This window comes from Symphodus melops (genome assembly GCF_947650265.1).
Source record: "Symphodus melops genome assembly, chromosome: 16".
Taxonomy (NCBI): domain Eukaryota; kingdom Metazoa; phylum Chordata; class Actinopteri; order Labriformes; family Labridae; genus Symphodus; species Symphodus melops.
The window spans coordinates 21,603,819-21,619,744 of record NC_136706.1 but is presented as its reverse complement, the minus strand read 5'-3'; the positions used below and the strand labels follow the sequence as shown (position 1 = coordinate 21,619,744).

The 15,926-nt window shown below is 45.8% G+C and overlaps 2 protein-coding genes across 5 annotated transcripts; one reads left to right on the top strand and one right to left on the bottom strand.

Moving 5' to 3' along the window:
• Positions 1–766, bottom strand: LOC306837374 (uncharacterized protein). Of its 4 annotated transcripts, none has more exons than XM_079365020.1 (3): positions 596–766; positions 192–512; positions 1–66 (listed from the first exon to the last, which is right to left on the bottom strand). In XM_079365020.1, exons 1-3 carry the CDS (start codon positions 716–718, stop codon positions 61–63), a joined length of 450 nt encoding a protein of 149 aa, XP_079221146.1. In that variant the 5' UTR covers positions 719–766; the 3' UTR covers positions 1–60. The 4 variants fall into 4 exon arrangements, with proteins under 4 accessions (XP_079221146.1, XP_079221147.1, XP_079221148.1 ...); XM_079365021.1 differs by having other exon boundaries at positions 192–383; XM_079365022.1 differs by having other exon boundaries at positions 192–380.
• An 806-nt stretch (positions 767–1,572) lies between these two features.
• LOC306836620 (cyclin-I-like) lies at positions 1,573–5,032 on the top strand (the record flags this gene model as incomplete). Its single annotated transcript, XM_079363796.1, has 7 exons — positions 1,573–1,660; positions 2,385–2,467; positions 2,777–2,929; positions 3,060–3,161; positions 3,991–4,156; positions 4,272–4,456; positions 4,608–5,032. Coding segments are annotated over 7 exons (996 nt in total), but the record flags the coding sequence as incomplete, so codon positions are not given.
• Positions 5,033–15,926: the final 10,894 nt, after the last annotated feature.

Here is a 15,926-nt window from a genome sequence, read left to right as displayed (position 1 = left end):
CCCTTGCTCAGGTCTAAGGTGGAGATGTATTCGGCTCGTCCCACTCGCTCCACCAGCTCATCAATCCTGGGCATGGGGTACAGGTCACACAATGACACAGCATTCAAGTAACGAAAGTCTATGCAAAATCTCAGTGAGCCATCTTTCTTTGGTACTAGAACCACTGGACTGCACCAGTCACTACTGGATACCTCAATTATACCGAGTTCAAGCATCAATTTGATCTCCTTCTTCAGCACCGACACCAGTCGCTCTGGGATTCTGTAGCTCTTCTGACGTGGTGGCGCCTCCACCTTCAGCCGGATGTTGTGCTGTACCAGGTCAGTGTAGCCCGGGGTGTCTTTGAAGAGCTCTGGGTCAATAAGTGGAGTCACCTCTTTCTGCTGAGAAATAGAAAGGTGTGATGTGTCGATCACAGATGACTCACCCAGGCTTCCCGGTATGAATTTCTCTGGCATGTCTTCATCCTGTACTGCCCGGATCAACAGTTGAGGGACAGCTTCCTGGCGAGACTGAAATTCTTTTAACAAGTTCACATGAAATGTCTGGTGCTTTTTGGTTCTGTCAGGCATAAACAGTTCATATGTGAGCTTACCCACTTTTCTGGTGATTTCATAGGGACCGTACCACTTGGAGAGGAGTTTGCTGTCAGATGTGGGGAGGAGTAGGAGAACCTTTTGGCCTGGTTTGAAGCTTCGCTCTCTGGCTTTACGATCATACCATGTTTTCTGGTTTTGTTGAGCTACCTTCATGCTCTCTTGTGCCAGTGCGGGTTCAAATCAGACCTGTGCCTGTTTTCCTGACACATCATTTTTCTCTCTTTCTCTTCCTGCCTGAGTTCGGTCTCTTATCTTGTGTGTCCTAGATCTATAATAAAGACATAAAAAGCCCAAAATAAATCTTTAAAGACGGGAAAAAAAGGGTAGTTAGACAAAGTATGCTGCACTCCACAGACAGAAAGTTCATGTTTGTAGCTGTGGAGTGAAACGCTGTGAGACTATCAGGGCCCTGGACTCTGTGTGCTCCTGATAAAGACTCACTTCAGACTGAAGTTCATCACGGACGTCTTATACAGTTTAGACTGTCCTATGATTTAGTGATCCCGACCTACATCAGTGATAAAAACTGCTACCATGACTTTTTATTTTTCTGAACAGAAACACAGCACACAACATCAGGAAGATTAAACAATAGCACTGAGATGGAAAAAGTAAAGTAAGGGGATATGATGTAATGTTCAAAAACAATATGAAGGCAGCACATCTCAAGTTAAGGAGGACCAAACATCGACTGACTCGATCTTTTTGATTTATTTTAAATGCTTTTTTTAATTCCTGAGGGGGAAATTCTTGTTTGGTTTTTATCTGGTCCAATCACTTCTATCTGAAGCAGTTCCACTGCCCGCTTCCATCGCTGCAACACCTGTTGACCTGATAACTGCTCTCATATCTGGCAAACCCAGGGGCGTCCAAAACGGCCATGCTGAATGAAAATGTCTCTCAGCATCCCGACAACTGAATCACATTCAGCAGCTCAAGTGTTCATGGATCAGATCTGTGGTGTTAACCTGACTGTTTGTCTTCAGGCTCGTCCAAAGTACCTCCGCTGCATCGCCATCGCCGCCTTCTTCCTGGCTGCCAAGACCTGCGAGGAAGACGAGGTGAGCACGCACGCACGCACACACACACACACACACACACACACATCAGAAAGTAGAGCTTCGTGTAAGCCGCATGTTTGATACAAAGCCTCAGATGAGAGGTGAACTGCTCTGATCAGCAGTTTTTGTTGAGTAAATTTCACACACAGGAATCGAGTGATCCATTGAAGCTTCACAAACACCTGAGAGATATGTCGCAGTTAAAAACACCTAAATCTGGTACAGACACATTTGTTTTGACTGCAGCAACAGCTGAAAGCCAATGAGAGTGCACGACACAGAGAGAGGGAAATATCGAGGGGAGGAGCGTAAAAAATGAACTGATTTTCTTTTCTTATTCATACTTTTTAAAACTTCAAATCGAAGCACAAAACAGCTTGGATCAGTCGCTCTTTCAAGTGTTTCTGGTTATTTTAGATCACAGAGGATCAATCATGTGACGTTAACTGAATTCTCACTGTGTGTGTGTGTGTGTGTGTGTGTGTGTGTGTGTGTGTGTGTGTGTGTGTGTGTGTGTGTGTGTGTGTGTGTGTGTGTGTGTGTGTGTGTGTGTGTGTGTGTGTGTGTGTGTGTGTGTGTGTGTGTGTGTGTGTGTGTGTGTGTGTGTGTGTGTGTGTGTGTGTGTGTGTGTGTGTGTGTGTGTGTGTGTGTGTGTGTGTGTGTGTGTGTGTGCCCTCTCTGAAGGAGCTAGTTGACTCCAGCAGCTGTGCCTGCTCCTCTTCAGAGATCCTGAGGATGGAGCGTCTCATCCTGGACAAACTGAACTGGGATCTGCACACCGCCACAGCACTGGACTTCCTTCACATTGTACGTCTTTTACACACACACACATATGCAACCTTCACTGTGTCTCATATTATCTGATATTATTCTCTAGCTTTCTCTTGTTTGTGTTTGAGCCTTATTCATTCAGTGCAGCATGTGCCACCTGGTGTTAAAGAGATGTTACTGCACCTGACTTTGTACTTCTCTCTGCATGATATTTTGTTTGTTATTAAAGGAGCTCCCCTCCAGAATAAGCAATGAGTGGAACGATGTCATGTTCAGGAGTCGAATGTAAATCAGTTAATTTTCAGACAGTTGTAGCTTCTTTTTGGGATTTCATCCTTTCCTTAGACGTTCTCAACACATCTGCCTTTTTTTGTTGCGATGGTGTTGTCGTGTCGTTCTGGGTTTTTGGACTCCATGTTGGGACTGAACCGCTCTCAGCACCTGTCCATGCTCACTCGACGGCTCTACCAGTGTCTGTCTGACCACACACTCGTACAGGTACACACACACACACCTTCACTTCATCCCTGTGGAAATCTCTGCTCTGCTGCTGTCAACTAAAAGCAAAGCTGCTTTTTTTCCACCTGCCTGAAAACTGACCAAGTTTGACCCTCATGTGCTCCCGTAGCTGAGAGGATCCATGCTGGCCTTGGCCCTCATCACTCTGGAGCTGGAGACCTGCTGTCCTGACTGGCTGGCTCTCACCATCGAGCTGCTGAAGAAGGCACAGGTACCCAAGTCAATCTGCAAGTGTTCCGTTTGGATCAGCAGCAGCACAGAAGGCTCAAAGAAAGATCAAGAAAAGACGTCAACTTGAAAATAAAATCTTAAAAAAAAACTTCAGAAACTAAAAGGGGGTCATGTTGCACGCCCCATGTAAAGAGGCTGTAGTCCTCATTGGGTTTGAATCTGACCTCTGCCCCTTCCTGCATGTCGTCCTCCGCTCTCTCTCTCCTCCCGACGTTTCCTGTCTCTTCAGCTGTCCAAAACCAACAGCACACTGAGCTTCAAAATCTCTTTTTACTCCGCTTTAACTCATCCGCTCAGGTAAACGTATTTAGTACGAGTCGCTGAATGAGAAGACTAATGCAGTGCGGGGTCAGCCCAGCAGAGGGCGCTAAACAGGCAGTCGAAGTGATTCAGAGTCAGAACAGAGGAGGTCATATTTACACAGCGCTTGAACAAACTGAAACTACAAAGAGTTTGTTTTTTTTCAGTGATCTCTCCTGTGTTTGCCTTCCCTGCTCCTTCTTTAGATCCAAAAGTCAATAAATGATACATATTTGTCCTCAAGCTGTTTGTCATCTTGGGGAGATGAATGTTTGCTGTTTATTGTTCACAGGAAGGTCAGGAGAGCTGACATCGTGGTTGTTGATCTTAACAACGAGACTCATCATTTCAGTGATTGTTGATTCTTCAGTTTATCTCTTTGAGCTTTAATTTAGAGCACGCTGATTTAGATATGAATCCACCAGCTTCACTGGATGAGCATAAAAACCAAAACTTTTTATCTGAATAAGTCTCGTCTGTTATCCCTCCCTCCTCTTCTTGTCTCTCAGATCGACAGCTCCGAGTTGATTCGAAGCCGAGAGCTGGTGGCTCGTAGTCTGTCCACACTTAAGGTTTCCCTGCCTCCCAACACTGTCTACATCTACCAACCCCTGCAGAGCCCGACCAGCCTGCAGCCTCCGGACCAGGACCCCACACTCCGCTGCTGCACACTGGGTACGTTAAAGGGACGCTGCCCGAGGTTTTCCACATCAAAGTCTAGTCCCAGGTGTGAACATGTGTGTCTGGAGTCGGTCCTTTAACTATTCAAGCATTTCTGTATCTTCTCCAGGGATCAGAAACTCCACCGCCGAGTCTTCTAGGGACCACGCCGTCATCACCGCTGCTCCACAGGAGCAAATAACACCTGGCTCCTCCACTGACATCCCAGAGCTGCTCTCTCCACCCAAAAACTTCCACCAACTTAACCACCTGCAGAAGGTCACACTGCGCTGCAAATCCTCCTCCAAACGCAAGGTACCACCATCTCTCTCTTTCTCTCTTCCACACTTGCAGACTGCAATACCTCAAGTGTCCACTTGAGGCTTGATGCAAAAAGCCGATAAATTGTCCCCATTTAAGTCCCATCTTCAAAAGCCCGTCGCTACATAACCGTCTGTGTGTCCAGGTGGAGGAGATGGAGGTAGATGAGTTCTTCGACGGCATCAAACGACTCTACAACGAAGACGTTACTTCCACAGCCGTCCAGGAGGGGGCGACACCTGCAGCGGGGGCGCCAGCAACAGAAGGAGGAGGAGGAGGTCTGGGTGTCTGCAGTGTCCTGTTATCCAGACAGGAAGGCAGCCGTTCCCCCTGCCCGCCTCTGCAGCCAGTCAGTGCCTCCTAGAGACCAAACAGGAACCAAAACCGCCTTCACGCGCTCGCCATCTTTATTTTTCAAATTCAAGTCCACAAATGAGGCAGCAGCGATGGGCAACTGCCCCAGCAACAATGAAAGAGACGACTTGTACTCAAGGTTCTCATTTGCATTAAAGCAATATAAAGGCAGCTCCTGTGGAAAGGTTGCTCATCAGAGAAAAGCGTGGCACGCCAAGAGAACGTTCACGTTGGTCACACAAAGTGGACGCTGATAAAGACGGTTTCAGTGGTGAAGACGGTTTTGGTTTCAGTACAAACGACCCCGAGCTGCTCAGTCGTCCCGAGGTCAGCCGCCATTGTCCCCTCAGCCGGGAAAAACAGAGCCCAAAAAAAGTTTAAACATTTAAAAACTAAAAAACGTGCTGCTGCTACTATCTTAATAATTATATTTGTTCAACACAAAAACAATATTACAAAAACGTAAAAAAAAAAAAAAAAAAATTACACATATCAAGAAAACCTAGAACTAATGTCTTGAATCCCCGTGTCTCACTCTGTCATTGTTCGTCAACTTATATTTGTTTTTCACATCTTCATCTTTCCATTTTCATATTTCTGTTTTTATTCCGACTTCTTCTCTTTCCTCCCTCCCTCTGCATGTCGTCATCTCTGTAGCCTCTGCTTAGAGTGGAAATCACATGTATGAATGTTGCTCAGTAGACGATTCTCTGTCATATTCACCCAGATAGAAAAATGTTTGTTTGTTTCGAGTGAAGTGTGATTTGATTGTTAATAAGATGCTAATATAAAGATCCCTCCTCTGATGTTCCTCTTCCCCCTCTCAGCGTGTGGTGACGCCTCGTCTGAATCAAACGTTCTCAGCTTGTTTTATTCCTTCTGCAGAAGTCTTGACTTCAACGTGCTGATTTATGGTTTGTTAAGAAGCCAAACAAACAAACTCCTTAGTTACTTCATCAGCTCTTAATACGCTGAGTTAATCTTTATAGTCTGTTACTGTTTACCTAAAAAAAAAGGGTCGACAATCCTGCAGGACCTCCAGTACTTTTGGTCCAATCAGGGCCTTCTACTCCTGCTTTAACATCCAGGTTTGACTGAAGAACAGCACTCTGCTAAAGATCAGACGTCACTCAGAGTCGTGGTATTTAAATGTAATAGAACAACCTCGAGTGAATTGAAATATTCTAAGCTGAGAAACAGAAATGTGACGAGTGACGATCTTCACTTTGACGTTTAAATACTTAGCTGACAACGCCCTCTGTTTCCATCTCTTGAAGTTCTGTTGAATATCTATTTTTTGTTCCTGTAAAAAGCTCTGTTGATCCTGCTGGGGGAGGTTCTGGTGGCTGCTCCGGGTCCCTGAATGCACCACGGCACCAATGAATAAAGAGATAAGAGATTAAAACTGGCTGAGAATCATGTCTTCATTTTATCTCTCAAAACATTTAATGTTAAATGAACAGATAATTGTTGTCTCGCTGTAAGTGGATTGACATTAAAAGAGCTGATGTGTCCAGGGGTAACAAACAAACATGCAGGTAGAGGGTCAGAAAAAATAGAATGAAGTTACACAAAGTCCAGAGTAGGTCAAATGGATTTTAAGACCCAGAGAGGAGTGGTGATGAAACAATTCTCTGGTCGCTGTTTATCAGTGAAAAGCCATTTCATCTACAGCCCTGTCCATCCATTCACTTTTCTAGACTACATCTAACCCACAACCTGTGTACCTACCTACCTACCTACCTACCATTGTGGAAGTGGTGAGTAGACAAGCATTGGATCACAGGTGTCAAACTCCAGTCCTGGAGGGCCGGCTTCCTCTGACTTTTAGATATCTCCCTGCTCTAACACACCTGCTTTAAACCAATGTGTTGTCATCAAGCTCTGCAGAATCCTGATAACGAGTCAATCGAGTCGTCACCCCTGGCTATGCGCTGGGTCTCCGCCAGTGTAACAGGGACATGGCAGAAGTTGTCCCGAGTGAGTCCAGCCCACCACCCTTGCAGACTCAATGGTGTCATCTGCTTTTGGAGGGAGTGGAGCCAGGTTCCCCCGTCTGTGTTACTGGGCTCCGCCGTCCGTACACGGGGCAATGCGGGACACAGGGGCAAGGGTCTGCATCGTCCCGTCTACGCAGACCCTGGGCCGTTTCCCTGATCATCAGCCCGCCTAGGGCACCTCACGCTGATGTGGCCAACCTGGATTCACTTGAACCGCAGATCTCACAGCAGGTCCACCGCCATTGTGGTCACATCCTGCGGGCCCTCCAATAATCTCCCTCTCCAACGCCAGCTCCAGCGCCTCCTGCAGAGTGCGGGGGTGCGCCAGCTGGGTCTGAACACGCAGCTCCCTGGGTGTTATGGCACGAACACCACCGCACCACCCAGCCAGCCCTTTGGGTTTGGGTGCGCGTGCGTGCGTGCGTGTGCATGCTGCAGGTTATGTTGGTGTCAGACGGATGGACCACTCGGACCATCCAACCAACTCGCCCTCCTATCTAAAGTGCATGTTTTGATGATTGTGGGAGGAAGCCGGATTACCCGTGAACCCACACCTCAAGGGAAGAACATGCAAACTCCCCATAGAGGCCCTGACCCCCCTGAAACACAAGGTCCCAGAGAGTTCTTAAGTGTTTGCAGGCTGGTTGTTCGGACGGTCGGATTCGTTTGTCCGTCGCACACCAACATAGCCTGCAGCCTGCAGCGTGTGTGTAGGCTCCAGGCTGCAGGTTGTGTTGGTGTCAGAGGGACGAACTACTTCGACCATCCAACCAACTAGCCCTCCTATCTAAAGTGCATGTTTTGATGATTGTGGGGGGAAACCCACGCCTCAAGGGAAGAACACGCAAACTCCCCACAGAGGCCCCGACCCCCCTGGAACACAAGGTCCCAGAGAGTTCGTAAGTGTTTGCAGGCTGGTTGGTCGGATTCGTCCGTCGATCGGACACCAACATAGTGTGCAGGCAGCCTGCACCCAGCACGCACACACACATGCTGGAGGCTGCACTATGTTGGTGTCAGAGGGACGAACCACTTGGACCATCCAACCAACTAGCCCTCCTATCTAAAGTGCATGTTTTGATGATTGTGGGAGGAAGCCGGATTACCCGTGAACCCACACCTCAAGGGAAGAACATGCAAACTCCCCATAGAGGCCCCCCTGGAACACAAGGTCCCAGAGAGTTCTTTTTAATGTTTGGTTTGAAAGAGCCTCTACTTATAACCTCGGTTGGCTTGTTCTGTGACGTCAAGAGTCACGTCATTAATTAACTGCGCGTGCAGAAAGCCTCTGTACAGTCTAAACACGTTGTGACGTCACGCCCCGGCTCCAATATGGTCTAAAACCGATGGGAGGTGGTGAAGTAAACAAACAAAGTATAGATAATAAATACATGTGTAACCTCCTGCCTGATAAGAGGGGGACACGTTCTGTCCTTAACAATGTCCGAACATCAACAGAACTTTCCATATCTTTCATTATTCATACTGTTGAGATTTGTGCTCTAATTTCATTTTGTGTTGAGATTATGCCCCTGTCTGTATTTGTTTTTCTATTTTGATTTCCCATGTGTTGTCATTTGACCTAACCTGTGTAATTAGTGACCCTACAGGTGAACTTAATAAAAGTGCGTGTGCCCGCAATGCGGATGTTCACAGCAAAGAGAAGTTCATGTGTGTTTGTGTCTTCGTTTGAACGCTGCGTAAAAAGTTGTTCTGCTAACAGGTTATGGGCCCAAATCTCATAACGCACAGTGAGATTTACTTGTCGGGTGAGAGTCGCGACGTTTACAGCGTGCACCTGAATTCTGTGTGAACCTGCAACATGAGCAGAAAGTAGCCGCTGGGCGAGACTCGTTGTTGACGGTGACGAGAGAAATTATGAACTGTGGGAAACGACATTTTTGGGTCACTTTTGTCTACAAGGCTTGAAGGACACAATCCTAAAAGAGCCCATCGCCGATGATGTGGAGGAGGAGGGGAAAAATGCCGAGGCTTACGCGGAGCTCATTCAGTTCCTGGATGATAAGAGCCTGTCGCTTATAATGAGAGAAGCAGCAGATGATGGCCGCGCAGCGCTAAAGATTCTCCGAGAGTACTACGATGGAAAAGGAAAACCAAGGATTATTAACCTGTATACCGAGTTAACCTCTTTGCAAAAATCACCAAATGAGAGCGTCACCGAATATATAATCAGAGCAGAGACTGCAATCACTGCCCTCAGAAAAGCAGATGAACAATTAAGTGATGGCCTTCTGATAGCGATGGTTTTAAAGGGGCTACCAGAGACTTTTAAACCCTTTGCAATCCACATAACCCAGACTGACGATCAGTTCACTTTTGCTGAATTTAAGACGAAGCTGAGAAGTTTTGAGGACAATGAAACCATGCGCGCAACAGCTTTTGAGGACAATGTGATGAAGGCAAGAGCGCATTATGAATCAAAGCATGATCGAGAGGGAGCGAGTGGACGTAATACGGACATTGTGTGTTACAAATGCGGCAACAGAGGCCACATAGCCAGAAACTGTGTGCGCAAACAGTGGTGCCATCAATGTAAAAGTAACACTCACAACAGTGCAAGTTGTAGACGGAGGAAACAGCGGGACAAAGCACAGAGAGTTTCAGAGAAGACTGGGTGTAAGGAGTTCGCCTTCCAGATAAGTGACAAAGACGCGGAGAAGCAGGTGCCTGGTGTGAGAAGAGGGCTGATGGTCGATGCAGGTGCCACGTCACACATTGTCACAGACATTGCAAACTTCAAAAAGTTTGATGAAAGTTTCCAGGCTGGTACCCACTGTGTGGAACTGGCTGACGGATCCAGGTGCAATGGAGTGGCCAAACGCAGGGGTGACGCGGAGGTGTGGCTACTCGACAGCAAGGGACAATCATTCCGAACAATGCTGAAGGGTGCCCTGTACATTCCTACATACCCTCAAGATATCTTCTCCGTGAAGGCTGCTACTTCAAATGGAGCTACTGTGATTTTCAGCGAGAAGAGAAACGTCCTGCTACATAAAGACGGTACCAAATTCCCCATACATGTGCACAACAAACTTTATTATCTACACACAACAGAAAATGACTGTAATGACAAATGCAAGAAAAGCTTAGATCTGCAGGGCTGGCATGAGATTTTCGGACATTGTAATTTTGCAGATTTAAGGAGAATGTGTGATGTTGTTGATGGGATGGTCATTGATAAAAAGGGAGGCATACCTACCCCTAGTTGTGAGGTCTGCATACAGGGGAAATTTGTGCAAACCAGAAACAGAAATCTAGATCGAAGGGCCAAAGCGCCACTTGACATGGTTCATACTGATTTAGCCGGCCCCATAGATCCAATGTCTCTAGATGGTCACAGATACGCATTATCTTTTACAGATGATTATTCTAGTGCGGTATTTGTTTATTTTCTGAAAAAAAAAGAGTGACACCGTGCAAGCTACTGAAAAGTTCATAGCTGATATGGCCCCTTATGGGACAATAAAATCGATGCGATCTGACAACGGGACTGAGTACACGGGCAGAGAGTTTCGGACATTGCTGAGCGAGAAAGGTATCCGGCATGAAACCTCGGCCCCATATTCCCCGCACCAAAACGGCACAGCCGAACGCAGTTGGCGAACACTGTTTGATATGGCCAGGTGTATGCTCATCGAGAGCGAGCTACCAAAATATTTGTGGACATATGCTGTCCAGACCGCGGCAGTCGTAAGGAATAGGTGTTTTAACAAGCGCACTAAACAGACACCTTATTACATGTTAACCGGTAGGCAGCCAAATGTCGCTATGCAGAAGTTCGGACAGATCTGTCTCACAAATAGGCCTAGAGATAACTGAAAGTGACGCAGAGCGCGACTCAGGCGCAACAGGCACAATAAAAGCGGAGAAAGAAGAGCGTGAGAATGGAGATGCGCCTCTAGAGAGGCGCTATCCTGCCAGAGAGCGAAGAGAGCCAGAGCGTTATGGCGATTACATTTGTGGTTTCGGAGATGATAGGACCAACATTGATTACTGCTATAAACTTTTATGTGATATCCCTTTAACATACAAAGAAGCTGTAAGTTCAGTAAACGCGAAGAAATGGCGTAATGCTATGGATGAAGAAGTGCAATCGTTAAATGACAACTCAACATTCACCCTGACCACACTACCCGAGGGCAAAGGTGTAGTGGGGGGAAGGTGGGTTTATGCCTTGAAAAAGAACACTGATGGAACAGACAAATACAAGGCTAGATATGTCGCAAAAGGATTTAGTCAAAAACAAGGCGTAAATTATGACGAGACCTTTTCTCCAACAGCGAGCATGACGAGCGTAAGAGTTTTTGTACAAAAAGCGGTGCAGAATGATCTGATTGTCCACCAGATGGACGTGAAAACCGCATATTTGCATGCGCCAATTGAATGCGAGATATACATGGATCAGCCAGAAGGTTATGAAATAAAATCTGGAGATAATGGCGATAATGACACACTAGTATGTAAACTAAACAAATCCCTGTATGGACTAAAACAGTCAGGACGCAATTGGAACAAGATGTTGCATAACTATCTGTGTGAAATGAAGTTTGTGCAAAATCCAGTTGACCATTGTGTCTATAGTAAAGTCACTGAGAAAGTGAAGATTCACATAATCATATGGGTTGATGATTTAATTATTGCTGCTAGTGATGAGAAAATCTTGAAATGTGTCAAAGAAATGCTGAATTCCAAGTTTCAAATTAAAGATCTTGGCAAACTCTCTCATTTTCTTGGTATTGATTTTGTACAAAATGGTGACACTGTCAAAATGTCTCAGAGCAAGTATGTACAAAAAGTTCTGGAAAGATTTTCTATGTTAAACTGTAAACCAAGAGCAACCCCACGTGAACAAAAACTTGATTACAGTAATGATGCGGAAGACATGGATGATGTCAGGAAATACAGAGAGGCAGTAGGGAGTTTAATTTACTTAGCAACCTGTACAAGGCCAGATTTAAGTTTTGTTGTGAGTAAACTGTCTATGTATTTCAACGAACCTTTTTCTGATCAATGGGCAATTGTGAAGCATGTTTTACGATATTTGAAGGGAACCCAAGACAAAGCATTGTGTTTTTGTAAATATGCAGAGGACAACCTGATTCATGCCTACAGTGATGCAAATTGGGCTTCTGATGTTGATGATAGAAAGAGTACGACAGGGTACTGCATCAGCTTAAACAAGAACGGTCCACTGGTTTCTTGGAAAACCAAACGAGAGCCAACAGTTGTATTATCTACCTGTGAGGCCGAATATATGGCATTAGCTGCGACAATGCAGGAATGTTTACATTTAAAACAGCTGATTAAGTGTTTTGACGGTCAAGGTTACAAATGCTGTGTCTATGAAGACAATCAAGGAGCTATAGCTTTAGCCAAAAATCCAGTTCATAGACAACGCTGCAAGCATGTCGACATAAAATAGCACTTTGTTAGGTCCTTAGTGAATGATGGTGAAATACACCTTAAGTACTGCCCAACCAATGATATGGTTGCAGATGTGTTAACGAAGCCTGCTACTAAGTTAAAGCTGGAAAGGTTTAAGATGTTTATGTTTGGAATATGAAGTGTCTGCATTTTTCTGTATGCATGTTCATAAGATGGAATTTGGGAAATGTGAGCAAGCGGGGGTGTTGAGATTTGTGCTCTAATTTCATTTTGTGTTGAGATTATGCCCCTGTCTGTATTTGTTTTTCTATTTTGATTTCCCATGTGTTGTCATGTGACCTAACCTGTGTAATTAGTGACCCTACAGGTGAACTTAATAAAAGTGCGTGTGCCCGCAATGCGGATGTTCACAGCAAAGAGAAGTTCATGTGTGTTTGTGTCTTCGTTTGAACGCTGCGTAAAAAGTTGTTCTGCTAACACATACATTGGCACACCTGGCTCCACCTATAGTGTTACATTTCTGAATTACAAACAACATATTCAAAGCAAACAGAGATTTCTCAAACCGAGATAAATGAACAAGTAAAGCCCAATTAGCTCCAAACAGTATTATCTATCTATCTCTGTAAATATCTCTTTAGCCTATGTTTCTATAGGCTATATGTTGGTTTGCATATTTTGTACCTGTGCTTCCGTGCGCGTGTATCTGTGCTTACACGTACAACTATTTGGTTGGATGGTCGGATTCGTCCGTGCGCGCTTGCGCACACACACGCGCGCGCGCACACGCACACGATGCACTCTATGTTGGTGTCCGATAGACGGACGAATCCAACCACCCAACCAGCCCTGTGTGTTTGGGTGCGCGTGTGTGTTTCGTCTGGTTGGTTACATGGTCGGATTCGTTTGTCCGCCTACACACACAAGCTGCAGGCTGCAAGTTATGTTGGTGTCAGACAGATGGACCACTCGGACCATCCAACCAACAAGCCCTGTGTGTGTGTTTGTGCAGGCTGGTTGGTCTGACGGTCGGATTCATCTGTCCGTCGCACACCAACATAGCCTGCAGCCTGCAGCGTGTGTGTAGGCTCCAGGCTGCAGGTTATGTTGGTGTCAGAGGGACGAACTACTCCGACCATCCAACCAACTAGCCCTCCTATCTAAAGTGCATGTTTTGATGATTGTGGGAGGAAACCCACGCCTCAAGGGAAGAACATGCAAACTCCCCATAGAGGCCCTGACCCCCTGCAACTCAAGGCCCCAGAGAGTTCTTTTTAATTTTTGGTTTGAAAGAGCCTCTACTTATAACCTCGGTTGGCTCGTTCTGTGACGTCAAGAGTCACGTCATTAATTAGCTGCGCGTGCAGAAAGCCTCTGTACAGTCTAAACACGTTGTGACGTCACGCTCCGGCTCCAATATGGTCTAAAACCGATGGGAGGTGGTGAAGTAAACGTCAACAGAACTTTCCATATCGTTCATTATTCATACATTGGCACACCTGGCTCCACCTAGTGTTAAATTTCTGAATTACAAACAAAATACTCAAAGCAAACAGAGATTTCTCAAACAGAGATAAATGAACAAGTAAAGCCCACGTAAAGTAAAGTAAAGTAAAGCACGCACGCACGCACACGCTGCAGGCTATGTTGGTGTCCGACGGAAGTACGAACAAAGTATACAAACAAAGTATAGATAATAAATACATGTGTAACCTCCTGCCTGATAAGAGGGGGACACGCTCTGTGTGAGGGTTAAAAAACGGTCCTTCAAAGAGGCTCTGGGTACACTGTGAAACTGGATGATCTGGATCATCTCTCATGGTGCGTTGTACACAGGTTTGTCTTGCAGGACCTGAACCACACTGTGATACAACTGGCCAGGACTCTGTCCACTGAGCCTCTGTGAGCTGGAGAGGATGAGTCTCCATCAGTCTCCCTGGGAGGTGGAGACGTCCTGACACCAGGTGAGGTCGCCAGAGAGGTGCACACTGAGTGACGAGTGACGATCTTCACTTTGACGTTTAAATACTTAGCTGACAACGCCCTCTGTTTCCATCTCTTGAAGTTCTGTTGAATATCTATTTTTTGTTCCTGTAAAAAGCTCTGTTGATCCTGCTGGGGGAGGTTCTGGTGGCTGCTCCGGGTCCCTGAATGCACCACGGCACCAATGAATAAAGAGATAAGAGATTAAAACTGGCTGAGAATCATGTCTTCATTTTATCTCTCAAAACATTTAATGTTAAATGAACAGATAATTGTTGTCTCGCTGTAAGTGGATTGACATTAAAAAAGCTGATGTGTCCAGGGGTGACAAACAAACATGCAGATAGAGGGTCAGAAAAAATAGAATGAAGTTACACAAAGTCCAGAGTAGGTCAAATGGATTTTAAGACCCAGAGAGAAGTGATGATGAAACAATTCTCTGTTCGCTGTTTATCAGTGAAAAGCCATTTCATCTACAGCCCTGTCCATCCATTCACTTTTCTAGACTACATCTAACCCACAACCTGTGTACCTACCTACCTACCTACCATTGTGGAAGTGGTGAGTAGACAAGCATTAGATCACAGGTGTCAAACTCCAGTCCTGGAGGGCCGGCTTCCTCTGACTTTTAGATATCTCCCTGCTCTAACACACCTGCTTTAAACCAATGTGTTGTCATCAAGCGCTGCAGAAGCCTGATAACAAGTCACTCATTGGATTCAGCTGCGTCCGAGCAGGGAGAAATCTAACAGTCTGAGGAAGCCGGCCCTCCAGGACTGGAGTTTGACTCCCCTGCATTAGATGGACAAATAGGAAACGTGTAGCCTTAAAACTTATCTCTGAAGTCCAACAAACGAATGAAGTGGGGTCAGCTTGAATATTTCATGTCCATCTCAAGTATACAGCTCTGTATATGATAGATAGGTGGGGAGCTTGGTAGTGTATGCAGATAGATTTAGTAAGATAGGGAGTGCACACCTAAAGGTGCATTAGTGTGCTAACACACAATAACAGACCGAACATCAACAGACCTTTCCAAATCTTTTGTTATCTATGCATTGGCACACCTGGCTCCAACCACCTGGAGCCTTGGCTTTATAACCAGCATGAAACCAGGACTCCACCTAGTGTTACATTTCTGAATTACATACAAAATACTCTGAATTTCCCTCGGGATCAATAAAGTATCTATCTATCTATCTATCTATCTATCTATCTATCTACTCAAAGCAAACAGAGATTTCTCAAACCGAGATAAATGAACAAGTAAAGCCCAATTAGCTCCAAACGGTATTATCTATCTCTGTAAATATCTATTTAGTCTATGTTTCTATAGGCTATATGTTGGTTTGCATATTTTGTCCGTGTGCTTCCGTGCGCGTGTATCTGTGCTTACACGTGTATATGGTTGGATGGTCGGATTCGTCCGTGCGCGCGCGCAGACACACACGCACACGCTGCACGCTGTGTTGGTGTCCGATGGACGGACGAATCCAACCACCCAACCAGCCCTTTGTGTTTGGGTGCGCGTGCGTGCGTGCGTGCGTCTGTCCGTTTACACACACACACACACACACACACACACGCTGCAGGCTGCAGGTTATGTTGGTGTCAGACAGATGGACCACTCGGACCATCCAACCAACAAGCCCTGTGTGTGTTAGGGTGTGCGTGCGGGTGTGTGTTTGTGCAGGCTGGTTGGTCTGACGGTCGGATTCATC

Excerpts from the sequence above, each read along its gene's own strand:
- LOC306837374 (XM_079365019.1), bottom strand. The coding sequence starts at position 752 with ATGAAGGTAGCTCAACAAAACCAGAAAACATGGTATGATCGTAAAGCC.